The following is a 13,673-nucleotide window of genomic DNA, read 5'->3' on the forward strand; positions in this document are numbered from 1 at the left end:
CATCTTACTAGGGCAATCAACCCCTGTACCCAACAGCTCCTAAGGCCAAATTCCAGCCTACATGTGGACACGGAGCAAGCTGTATTAAAAGAAGAAATTCTTCTCAAAACCTTTCCCTCCATTAACTGCAAAAAACCCCAATTTTTTAATTCCACCAATTCTAATCCATACAACAGAGTGGCAGGGATTTTTGCATTATACACTTCCAGAAATCGTGCAAAGTGTCTTTTCCCTGTAGCAGAATAGAGCGAACATAACCCCATACCATGTGACAGTGCCTTACGAGAGTTATGTTCAATATGAGGTCTTTCACTTAGGTTTGCCGAGATTATTTTGCCTAAAAAGGGGTAATTTTTGACCACCTCTAGTCTCTGACCGCCAATAGCCCATCGAAAATCTGCAGATCTACATTTTTTCCTTCCAGTAATACACATAATTTTGCTTTTGGAAACGTTAATCTTCATGAAATGTTCCTCTGCAAATAAGTTTAAAGCATGTAGGCGATTAGATAAGCCCTTGGGAGTTAGATCTAAAATGAGGATATCATCCGCATACATAAGAACAGAGATGGATGATCCTCCAACCACCGGGGCTAGACCAACACCTGCAGCAATAGAAGCAGGAAGGTCCGCAGTATACAGAGAAAACAACATGGGGGCCAATAGGCATCCCTGTTTTAACCCATTTAAAGATGGAATGGACTGAGAAAGACCCCTTTCTCCACCTTGTAGCACCTTACACCAGGTATTCGAATGAAGGGATCTTACAAGTTTCAGTAGATGGGGCGGCATACCCATTACAGCAAGCTTTCTCCATAGCGTTGGGCGATCCACCTTGTCAAACGCCGTGGAGAAGTCTATAAATGCTGCGTATACCCCACCTCCCCGGATTCGCACATATTTGTCCGTAATCACTTGGAGGGCAGTCAAATTATCAAGTGTACCATGTTTTTTACGAAACCCAGTCTGTTCCAAAGGTAAAATATTATTTGCCTCCACCCAATCTTCAATTAGTAGTAAAAGGCATTTAGCAAAAACTTTTCCAACCGCATCCAGTAGAGCGATCAAACGATAGTTCATCGGTTTGTACCGCTCGCCCTTCTTAAATAAGGGTATTAATATGCTTCCCTTCCAAGAAATAGGGACTGTTCTTAATAGGAAACATGCTTTAAACAGAGGGAAGAGAATCCTGCTCCAGGTAGTAGCATCCTGTTTCAATACTGAAATAGGTAACTCATCTGGTCCCAGTGCTCCGGATGAGCGCATACTCTTGATTGCCAAAGCAATGGAATCCTCAGATGGAGAATCCATAGCAGACCTACAGTCCCATAAAAGATCACTATCCTTGCCCTCTATGTCATTTGATGCATACAGGTTCAATATAAATGAACGCCAAACATCTTCGGGAATTGAGACAGGGGTAGGGCAAGTTCTTACCCCACATCCCTTGCCAATTATAGACCAGAATTCTCTCGATTTACCGTAAAAGGAAGCCTCCCTTAAACTGATCCAGAGGGAGTCTTCTTTTTCTTTCTTTAATTTTGCTCTCGCTCTGGTCCTCCTTCTTTTTAACAGGGATAGCTTAGCTTTAGTTTCCGTGGATCGTGAAAGAAACTGTTGCCTCACTAGTTTATTTATTTCTTTATTTAAAGGCCACAATAAGCTAGGGACAAAAGTCGTTTTCCTGGAATATCTAGGCTTCTTTGCAATCGCAGTGACTTTTTCCATAAACTTTTCAAAATGGAAAATTTCCATACCCTGCCACTCTTTTAATTCGAGTATGGTTTCTGCAAGAAAATTTTGCAAACCCTTCATAGTCGTCGGGTTCCACAAACATATGCCCGACTTACAATGCAAAGAAACTCCATCAGTATTTAAAGACCATGTATCCGTGACCTGAGGTTGTAATAAAAGCGTTATACTGATCACGTTATGATCGCTCATGATTGTCTGAGAGACCATTAAGTCCTGAATAAGGAAAAAAGAAACATAGTCCATAACTACGTAATCGAGGATAGATTCTCCCTTAGGGGACCTATGTGTGAATTTGGCTGGATTATCAGATGCCATCCTACCATTTACAATCAACCCCTCTGAATGGCTAAGTTCTTGCAACAATATCTTCCCTCTTTTACTAGTTTTTATTTTACTTGGGAAAATAGATTGTGGTATATTGTAAGCCTCTTCCTTAGACTTAGTTCTAAACAGATTTATGCTTGAGTGGGACACCTTACTATTTAAATCGCCCACCATTAGAATATAAGGGGGCTGGTCACATTCAAATAACTTTTTGACAAATGAAAACATTTGTTTCAAAACGATATTAAAACCATCATCCGGCGGAATGTATGCATTGATAATTACTAAAGAGCACTGGCTACCTAGAATGGTTAGGTTATTAAAAGTTATGGCTTGAAAAAGGTTGCTTTTGTCAACATAATGAGAGAATTGCCATTGCAATGCATTAGACAAGAAACAGGCAATTCCCCCTTTTGCATGACCTTTTTTTGCTGGCGCGGCTGCTGCCTCTAGCACAAAATAATCCTTTCCACCATGTAGACCATTCTTACACCAGGTTTCTTGGATGCATATCACATCCGCATTTAAAGAAAGTAAAAAATCAAATTTCTCCGGACTATTAGATAACCCTGCTGCATTCCAGGATATAACTTTTAACTGACTGCTAAAGATGTTGAAACAGTCTTGGATTATCCGAGTTATTACTAGATAAAACTCCTGGTAGCCAATTCCACAGATGATTATCTTCTTTTATAGGGGCAGCCATAATCAGAGGAGGTATAATCTGGGAAACCATACGTTTACCTTTCAAAACCTTGATTTGTAAGTCTTCAATAGATTTAGGCCTATTCTCCTGCCTAACACCCAGCTTTGTGGCCCATCCTCTATGGGGGATATCCTTTTCGTTATGTAAAAAGGGTAGCACATCTATCCCTCTACATTGAAATGATTCAGCCTGTTGAAACACAAGATTAACTATTATTTTAGAGTAAAATTTTGCCCGTACACACAAACCATTTTCATCCCTTACTAAGGAAACCAAATCGATGTCATTTGACTGAATGAGTTTTAAACAATCAATCTCCTGAAAACAGTTAAGTAACCAAGACCTGTTTAAGTATAGATCAGAGTCAAATAGTGGCAAGAAGTCCAAAGTCAAGGTATCCACATATGGATTAAACAGTTCTTTTTGTGAAGAAGAAGAGATTGTGGCAACCTCAGCCGGTAATTGAAAAATAGGCGCAGATGGATTAAGTGCCCCTGGTACAGCAGGCATAATTCTCATCACTTCTTCGATTGGAACACTGGACAATGGTGAAATGTTCTCTCGAGTAGGGACTTGCGTAATGTTAGTGCTGTTATGACGAGTACTTTTAGCTACAGAAACATTAGTATGGTCGGTCACCTTATTAGAAAAAATGTCCAATAAAGATTTATCTCCAATCTCTGGATCATTATAATCATCATTGTTCATATGACTTTGGAAAATTATTTGCCTCTGTTTTTTCTTCTTATACTTGCGAACAGGTTTCCTTTTTTCCCTTTATTCTTTCTACTTTTAATGACTTTTCCATTTTCATCGGCAATCACTTCTAGCTCCTTTCGTTCAGTGGTGAAAATTGGGAATAACTCTTTTCCCACCATAGGGTCAATCTCCACCAAACTGTCTTCTTTTAGGATTGGTTCTAATACCTTCATATCATTAGAGACAGGCAGAATAAATATCTCTAAGGATTCATTTGTGTTAATTATTTCAGGTATTTCTGTCGGAGCATTTTTTTCCGGTGAATTATTGATGACACAAGGGGAAACAATCTCCGGGGCAACAGTAGCGGCATTTTCTACACTTTTTGCCAACAACACTTTCAGAATCTGGGTAACTGAGTCCAAGGTACAGTCAGAATTTCCAACAAATTTACTCAGTAATGAAAGTATGGAGGACAGCAAGTGTTCTAAAACTATTAAGCAGTCAGAAATAGGTCTATCCTCTTTTGGCAATCCAGAAGCGGCAATGGGGCAAATGCCGGATAGGTTAAGTAATAAACTCCTATGAGTCATTATGTAAAGAAGGAATATCGTCAGATGTTAAAGAGGGAGTACTACTATAAAGCAATAATCCTGACGGCTTTGCTCCTGATGGCGTCTTACTGTGATTTGCGTGATTCAGTTTTCCATCCTCCATATATCGTCCACATAATTCAAGATCAATACTGGACAAAAGGGATTCTCCTTTTTTTGTAGTATCGGGACATTTTGTACCGGGAGAATTATTAGATCGAGAAACAATCGTATCTTTCATCTTAATATCGGACCTTTCACCCCCTAGAGTATATTCAGGAAGATTAGCCACAGAGGGTGTTGGTTTAGGTAACGATAAACCTTTTTCCACAACAGACGGTGCCCCCACCAGAGGCTCCATCTGAGAACCGCATGTATCCGGGATTTCAGCGGTTTGTACCCATAGTTTCAGTAGCTGTGTCTGACCCTTCATTACCACCCCGTTATCAAATTTATTCCTCAGTGGGTTAGATCTAGTTTTTGTACATGACCTTCCCCCTAGGACTCTTCCGGAACGTAATTTCTTAGCAGTCATCTTTAAATAAACGACAACCACGCTAAAACTATATCGCAGATAGTATATATTGTAGTCACAAAATATTTCTCAGATTCCTTAGGTATGTAAATAAATGTAATTGTTCGATGGTGTTCACAAATATCTCATATATAGCGTTCCGCAATAACACTCAAAGAAACTCAAGAGAAAAATAAAAATAACGTGGCCCAGCCCAGCCTACCTCAGCCACTGAGGGCCATAGAGGGCCCGCTCTTTGCCCGGTATTCGCGCGCGTCCCGCGTACGCGTCAGGAGCCTGGGCTAAAAAGGAGGAGGAGGTGGGCGGGAAGAGGCACCAGGTGCGCGAAGTGGTGTAGCGCAAGCGCTCCTGGTCCTCGCAGTCCCGCTCCCGGTCTCTGCAGGTGGCCTCCTGATGAGAGTGACTGAGCACACGGGCTCCCAAGTCACAGGCTGCTGAGTTTCAATCTGACACAAGGGTTTTTCCTCCAAACGGCAGATCAAGTGGTCAGAAGTTGGATTATTGAATTGCCACTTTCCACTCGATTAGGTTTTTTGCTGTTCAACCTACTCTTCCTCCCCTTTGTTGCTCCTCAGGGTGCTCAACACCACTACCAGCAGAGGGGGGGGGGGTGCGCTTGGGGTATGTGTCCTGCTGACCTACTGTCCTGCTGTGGCACAGGACAGGCTGGGGGTGGCACAATCGTGGGAGAAAGAGAGAGAGCTTGCTTCTACAAAATTGCCTCTTCGAGCAGATGACAGGGACGGCGAAAAGATGATAAGGAGGCAGGTCTGGGCTAGGCTAAGCAGTGGCTGTGAACGAGCTCCCTCCGCTCACACCGCCCGCTGCCTCTGCATCTGCTTCCGCCCCCCCTTGCGTCTCCTCACCGCCTTGATCAGGTACGTGCGTGTAGTTCTCGCAGCCGCTGTCACTGGATGCCACTGAGTGCCGTCGGGCAAGTCTCCGAGTCCGAGTCTCTGGGTGAGTCACCGAGCCTCCGAGTCTCCGGGTCTCAAGGACGGACTCAAGGACGGGCTCAGAATCAGCCCCCGCTCTGCTCCAGCTCCAGCTCGGCTCAGCGGGAACAGCAGCTCGGCACCGCCGTCTCCTCCCGGCTCCCGGCTTCTCTTTCGTCTCCTCTTGCCGCTCTCCTCGCCACTCGCCTGCGTTGCGGTCGCGTTCTCCACTCGCCTGCTATTGCTCGACAGCGCCCACTGTGCTTCAAAGAAAACTTCAGGAAGGGAGGCGTTGGAACACTGATGATGGATATTTGTGGACTAATTATGAATCCGAAGCAGAGGGAGATCTAGGAAGGGAGGGAGATCTAGGAAGGAGGTATCTAATACTGTAGAATGAGTGCATACTGGCTGTCAAAATATGTATGTTCATCGTTCGTTGGCCGTGAGAGAATCTAAAACAAATACGACTGTATTTTAAAAAAGCCTTTTAAAGGGAAAGTGCTGCTGAACCATACCTACACAGTGGTGAAAGTCACAATGGTATACTATATCTCTACAGATCTTATAAAATACTGACATAAATAGTAATGCTTCGTCTTTCATCTTTGCGGAGGAATGAAGAATTTAAAACTGTCAATCTTTGATGCAGTATATTTGAATAAAAGTCAATATAAGATAATGAGATGTGGTCTAGTTGGTGTCCCCGTGTTAGCCTTTGGAGATGCCCATCTCCAGTTCATCTGGCTTCTGCTTCACTTCCCATTGTGGTTCACAGTGGGGTGTCCTCTTGGAATTGATAGTCACAGATAAAGTGCTGTTTGAAGTGGACATAATGATGCTCCCCTTCTTCACAGGTTGGCGAGGAAGACAAGGGATACCCTCTATGGTACTTTAAGGATGCTCTTCAAATGCCTGCCTCCCAAGGAGCAGACCTGCCTTACTTCTTCCATGCTGGTGAGACTAGTAAGTACTGGGGCACCGTGCAACCTTTCACTCATAGTGTACATTATCATGAAGCACCAGAGAAGAAGCAGTGGGTAAACGTTGTGCCACTAAGAGAGATGCATTGTGAGATGAAGCAAGTGTGAAGAGTGGCTGAATTGTGTGGACTCACAATTCAAGTATGTTCAAATATATGAGCGAAGACATTCCCCAGGTTCTTGAATTTCCCATGTACATGAATTTTTTATTTTGTAAATTGCAGCATATGTATTGCTCCATCTAGGTAGTTAGAAACCATTTACACCTACGTTTTGATCTCTAGTACTAAACATGCCTATCCTGGTGTTTTTATTTTGTTAGCTTATGTGAAACGAGGGCTAGACTTACTTAAGTTCTGCAATTGAATATATACCACTAGTAGCATATTAGTCAAGTACATTCTTCCTGGAAAATGTTTGCAAAATGGATCACTTTGCTTTTTAGGAACACACTTTCAATAACAGAGAGCCCCTAGTCCCCTTAACAGAACCATGACTGATCGAAGGACGTGGTACTGGTAGCCTCAGGAGATAATATTTTAGCCATTACTGTAAGAGTTTTTTTTATACTTGTTTTCATTAAGGAAGTGCACAGTATGTTACATTACATGACAGCGTACATTGGAACAGTGTTACAACAAGGAGCACACAGCGTCATGCAATCAGCAGCATATCACAGGCAGCGGGTACATGACTACTGTACCGGTGCCACTGACTCTGGCCCAATAATATCACAAAGGAGTAAATAGTACCACAGCAATAGCATAAGTAAATGGTGCATCATATCCATAGGTAAACCATTTAAAAGAAACAGAATAACAAACAATTTTGGGAACAGCAGATCAGCACGAATATATATACCCTTGGCAGTCAGACAAGAGTATACAAGGGAGAAGAATCCAGGTCCCAGGTGCTCATTGGGGATCTAAAAGAGGGGCCATGCGGGGGTAGAGGAGAAGCAGGGGGCACTGTGCCGCAGAGCCCACCACTGCAACAGGTGGCTTGATCTAAATAAGAAGCTAGCAAACACAACAGTTACAGGAGGCACATCCAGTCAGGAACAGGAGGGGTGAAACGTCGGTGCTACTAGGGGCCCAATGGACTCCGCTGTCCCTGATAGTCCAGTCCAGCACGTCATCAGTCACAAGCCTACCAACATGTCTCCTCAGATCTCTAGGTTTTGCACCGCATTTTCATCAGTGCGAACCACAAGCAGTCGTCGATCCTCGGCCACCCCCTGTTCACCCAGATCCGACCTCCATTTGGCTAATTTGGGAGGAGTGATGTGTATCCAATGGATGGTAACGTGGCGTTTAGCCAATAAAAGTCCAGGGCTCAAAAAATCCCAAAAATGGTACTAGTCCTGCAAGACTAGTACCTTAAAAAATTTCCTGGACCTAACTGCAACCTACTTGAGCTCCGTCTCTGAATGCGGAGCAAATGTGACAAGATAACAAGATTTAAAGGCATCTTTATTGCTAATTAACTTTGTGAGCAATAAAAATGCCTTTAAATCTTGTTATCTTGTCACATTTGCTCCGTTTTCACAGACAGAGGACAAAAGTTGGTTTGCTTTCCTACTCGCCAGAAAGGGCGAGTAGGACCTAAAAACAGCTCGACCTTGTTAAATTTAGCTCGACTATGCGAGCGGTCGAGTGGAATTTTCGAGCCCTGAAGTCCCAATAGGATGAACCTCTGTCACATTTGTGTCTCTGGTCTTGGGGTCGAGAGAACACCCAATAGAAAAGGCTTAACCAAGGGTTCGATCTGATTTCTTGTGACACCCCACAGCACCCCCACCTAATAAACCTGCCACCTAGTGTATTACCACGTCATATGAAGGAACTTTGCTGGTTCCAAGCCGCATCGGGGCACGCAGGAGAGTGCGCCGAATTAAATTGATGTATTCGCTGAGGTTCAACAACAATTTTAGTCGTGTATAGATGGGCCGCACATCAAAGAATTATCAAATATACGCATGGCTAGCAAATATAAATATGCATTTATACGTAATAACAAATAATCAAGTAAGTTGCGGTGCCACTCAGGATTACTAGCACCCCACTACCATGGGTGCAAAAAGACACTGGAACCTGAGAGGGTCCCAGTATACCAAAATGTGACTGAATGAATGCTGGCACTCTTAAATTTTCAAAATTACAAATATATAACCTTGGTAAGTTTTACACCAATATGGCAAAAATCCGTTCAATCACAAGTAGGAACCCAAAGATGGATTTAAACAAAGTTTCTTAAGACAAAATTTCATCAATTTATTACATACAATTTTTTTTACATGCAAGCTAAAAACATCACTATAAAAGTTTTTTAACAAGACTAGTCGCATTCAAAGTTAGTCCCAAATGAGTACAGATGACAAAACAATTCTTTAAAGATGATGTGCATCAGTCCAAGTGAGCAGATACGGAAACAGCCGACACGTGTTTCGTCACATCCAGTGACTTCCTCTAGGCTATAGAAACATTAATACAAACATAAATATACCATTCATCCCAAAAAATCGGTTAGGTCACATTGTTGCAGAAAAATGCCGAGCCAGCAAGCTTATGTAAGAAGATTACATTCTCAGAAAGAAGGCCCAAGAAAAACCGTGAGATAGAAATAGAAAAAGTGTTTATTAGTTATTAGAACAAGATTCAGAATACATGCCAAAGTGGTGATCGACATTTGCCACATGATTAGACAACTAGAATACTGAACAGAAATCCAAGAACTCCAAAGTGCAAACATGTGACCAGAGAAGAGACAAGTCAGAGTTTGTATAGAAAAAATCATAGCATGTCGCTAAAAATAAAAACTGAACCTTCATATAAGAGATTGCGGTCTTAGAAGAACCATTGTTGTGCAGATCACTCAATTATCCACGTAAATATAGAAAATTGTAATATAGAAAAACTGTATAAATAGAGGTCACAAATTTGGTGATTGAGGATGTGACTATAGTGTGTACTTACTTAAAAAATGCCCATAGTCATTTATGTAGGGGCTGATGATCGCTGCAATCAACTCTGTGGGCAGCTCTCTTTAGGAATGATTTAGGTCCTTAATAGGTCACACAGAAAAAGAGCTGTGTAATCCTATCAAGTGACACATGGACTATAATTAGTGAATATCACTTTAAAAATCCTTACACCCAAAGTTAAATGTTTTGAGTAATATGCGATACTCCAGAAGACAGTATTGTTGAAGTAAATAATAGATCGTAAAAAGGCTGTGATAGGCCCCAATCAGTATGGAGGACATGCGGATATCAAAAAATTTGGGGGCATATTACCAACGATTAGCGATATTTATCGCTAACTAGGCTTAGCAACGAATTTTTTATCGCTAAGCATCGCCGGAAAATATCGCTGAGATAAAGTGCTATTAGCAACGTTTATCTCCAAAGCGATAAATTTTCCGGCGATAGCGTGAATATCGCTGAGAATACAGCGATATTCACGCATTAGCAACAAAATGCTCTTAGCCATGTTATCCACCTCCCAATGGATAACATGGCTAAGAACTGGTCTGAGCAGGCGTTAGTTTTTGGAGATATTCACGCTTAGTGCGAATATTTCCAACGCTACGCCTGCCTTGTTAATAGGCGATAGCGATGTTATTGACTGCTTTCAGTCACTAGCGAGTTGTGTACGCCCACTTTGCATGTCATTAGCGATAAACATCGCTGACATGCAAAGCGGGCCCCAAACCGCTCGCTATCGCCTAAAAGCTGTTGCTAACATCAGTTAGCGACAGCTTGCTAATAGGGCGATAGAATTATCGCCGCTAAATCGGCGATAATTGTCTATCGCCCCCCCCTTGGTTAATATGCCCCTTTGTGCTTTAAGTCTAATTAAGATGTACTACTCAATACCCTCATTTATAAGTTTCCGATAATATTCCGAAAGAGCGTAATCTATCCTTACCATTGTAACCCTATAGAGAACCTATCTATATCTATCTATATATATATCTTGCTACTATATAATGCGCCCAAGATTTTAAAGGAGTCCACATATTAGATGTAAAGATATGTTAAAGAAATTGAAATCAAAGTCTGGTGCGTGTTATGAACACCCTCCCCCCCCCCCCCCCCAGTAACATTTGGAATGAGATTATCAGATCCATATGAGCTTAAGTATTGCCGTTATTTATCCAATTTTAGCAAAGATCATGTGCATGTCGAGAGCGATCAGTAAGTTATGAAAACGCATATAAGGAATGGGGTATTTAAACAAAAACAATGGAAACCGTTACATTAACGTCACGTGCACAGGATGAGTTATTTAAACAAATAATGATCCCAACATAATGGAAGGCTCTATTATATAGACACAAATATCCCCCAAGTTTGGCCAACCGATATATCCCAGCTCTCACCTGTTGTCTAGGTACGCTGTCCTCCATCTCGAACATCCATATTTACCGCGGCTTGGATTCAGGAGAGCATGTGTGTAGTTTTTAAGCTCTCAAGGAACAGGTGTTGTGTAATATCTGGTATCCCCTCGGCATCGTGTATCCCCTTCTGTTCGGAAGAGTCCGGACGTCCTGCCAATTGGACAGTTCGGACGAGCCCCCAGAAGCCCCGCCCACTCCAGGAGAGGAGAGCCTCGGCTGAGGCAGGCAGAAGGAGCAGCGCGCCGAGCAGATTTGCTGCTAGAAATGCACGCATTACAGACGGGCGATTTTTACACAGCCATTGAATCCCTTACGTCTCGGAGACAGGAGAGGAAATAATTGACGGTGCTCAAATTAGCTCATATTAAAATTCTTGTCTGGGCCATTTTCTACCGCAGGCTAAACATATTCTTATTACGTTTCCTCATGGAGACGTATTTTAGGAAGTACGATCAAAACGCTATTTCTAGTAAAAAAAAATATTGAAATGTTATTCAAGTTTATGTCTGTGGTATGTGAGCATTTATTTACGTTTGTGTGTCTGAGAAAAAACGTGTGTGCCTTTGTGCCACTTTCATCGTGAGCTGTGGAGGGCACACATGTTTGTATATTTACTTCCTTTAGCTCGAGCACCAGCCTTTGCTTTGTTCTGTAAGTGTCTGTGCGAGTGTCTTTGTCTTTCATGGCACATCTTTCATGGCACATTTCTGTTTGTTTTCATGTGTGCGTGTTTGTGAGTGCATTTGTGCATAGCTGCCAAGGTTTCCGATTGGTATGTGTGACATTTTTAGAACTCCAGTGTAATAATGAGGGACATTTCAACCACTATGAGTGACACTTTCTCGCAAGCAAAATTAAGCAGTAAAGATGAAGGAAACATATATAAGTATCATAAATGACACCCATTTGAGCAACAAGAAACTAAGAACATCTTACAACTGCTGCAAATCACAGAAATGAAAGTGAACTAAACTAGTGCCCTGAAAAACTGATCATAGTTTTGGGAATACGCAATATATCATTTGTACAGTCATGTGCTTTCAACAGTTTAACCCTTCTCTGCTCCGAAATCACTTTGGTAGCGTTAATTAAATATCTCTCGGAAATTCACAACACTACCAGTGCTGCACCTAGTTGGGGAAACATAATGGAGCTGCCTTGTCCTTGAGAAGTGTCTCTATGTTTGTTACAATCACAGGCTCATCCGGGTGCATAGACACTCATCTGCTGTACAGTAGCAAAGTCAGTCTGTTCCCAGTCACAACGCTGGTGAGGACTTCTGGGTGCAAAACTGGTCACTGGAATGCATATTTGTATTTTGTACATTAAGTGGGAACTTTTCTCTGAACTACCCATGCTTCAAACCTGCATGGTTTCTGTTAAAAACTAATTTAATTAGATTTTCAGTTCCCTGCAAGGAATGTATGAGAGAGGTGTGCCTGCCCTAAACACCAACTGCTCAGCCTCTCCCGGTCTCAGCAGTGGTCATGAGTAGTTCCAGTGTTGTCAGGAGACAGTGACAGTTTGCGATGCAGGGCCCGCAACATTGATTTAAATGTCTGCTTACCTGCATTCATCCATATTCCGGTGTTTACTACTGTGCTCCGCTGGTGGCGCTGGGTCCCGGTTGCGTGAGATAATACATCTTTACCGTAGGCAGCGGTGTCAGCAGATTTTGGCCTGGCCTGCAGCTCTGCACTCCCTAAAGTAGTACTTTTCCTGCTCTGTAGCGCTGAAAACTGGACAGCATTGCAAGAAGTTTGGCACAACAAATACTTTGAACCACTCTCAAAAGTCATCTGAATTAAGTTTACCAAACAGGTTTGCCACTCTTGTACATGAACACCATGTCTGGTACACAGAGGTCAGAAACGCCAGCCCACAGAAATCACTTTGAGCCTCTGACCGCCGACGGCGAAAGTCAACCGCAGTCGGCGTTAGGTATTCTGTCGTAAATTCATCACCTCATCTCGCTGTGGTGTGAGCAGCGAGGTCTGGAGGAGCAGGAGCTGCGCACAACTTTAAGAATCACGGGCGGCAGCAGGTGGACGGCCCATCACTCAGGTTACCCTAGTGTGTCTCACTGTCAGTGAGTCAACTTCACCATTGGACACTGACTGCATTGACGTCAGTTTAAGTTCAGCGCCACTGTGTGTCGGCCCGGGGTGGCTCTCTACAACATGGATACATTGTAGCAGTACTTGCAGAGCTACAAGCAGATCTAGCCAGGCCCCTTAGCCTCTGCCTGCTGGGAGCAGGGCCGGACTGGTCACTCCGGGCACCGGGCAATCCCCCGGTAGGCTGGATGGGGTGGGGGCCGGTTTTGTGACCCTGGGCCAGTTTTGTTGTTGGGGCCGATTTGGACCGAGTCACGGTAGGTCAAATCAGCCCCAACAACAGAACACAGTGCTTACATTAAGCACAATCAGGCCGCTGGCCTGTCTGAGAGGTTTGGTGTGAGGACGATTCTCATGCTGGCAGTGTGGCGATTTCAAATAAATTATTTCATTTTGATCAGGCGGCAGCCAGGCCGCCGTGGCTCCGCACGGCCCTACTCATTATAATTTATTGCATACCTACGTCACCATGTGACCTGTGACTGTCACCTGATAACGTTGTTGTGTAAACGCGGTGCGCAGCGGCCAGATGTCACCGCCTCCGTGTCTACGCACCGCTGTTGTCTGATACCTGGTAGTGATGCTCATGCACATTGGGAAAGTGTGCGTGAGTGACTCCGAGGCGA

At 43.2% G+C, this 13,673-nt stretch overlaps 1 protein-coding gene across 2 annotated transcripts in view; it reads left to right on the forward strand.

Moving 5' to 3' along the window:
* The window catches only part of LOC144808672 (adenosine deaminase 2-like), a 373,249-nt gene that overhangs the window by 177,187 nt on the left and 182,389 nt on the right, over nucleotides 1-13,673 (forward strand). For both annotated transcript variants that reach the window (XM_078673653.1, XM_078673654.1), the window contains exon 7: nucleotides 6,404-6,512. In XM_078673653.1, coding sequence (XP_078529779.1) covers nucleotides 6,404-6,512 — 109 coding nt within the window. The remainder of the gene's footprint in view (nucleotides 1-6,403; nucleotides 6,513-13,673) is intronic.

This window comes from Lissotriton helveticus, chromosome 1_1 (genome assembly GCF_964261635.1).
Source record: "Lissotriton helveticus chromosome 1_1, aLisHel1.1, whole genome shotgun sequence".
NCBI classification, from domain to species: Eukaryota; Metazoa; Chordata; class Amphibia; order Caudata; family Salamandridae; genus Lissotriton; species Lissotriton helveticus.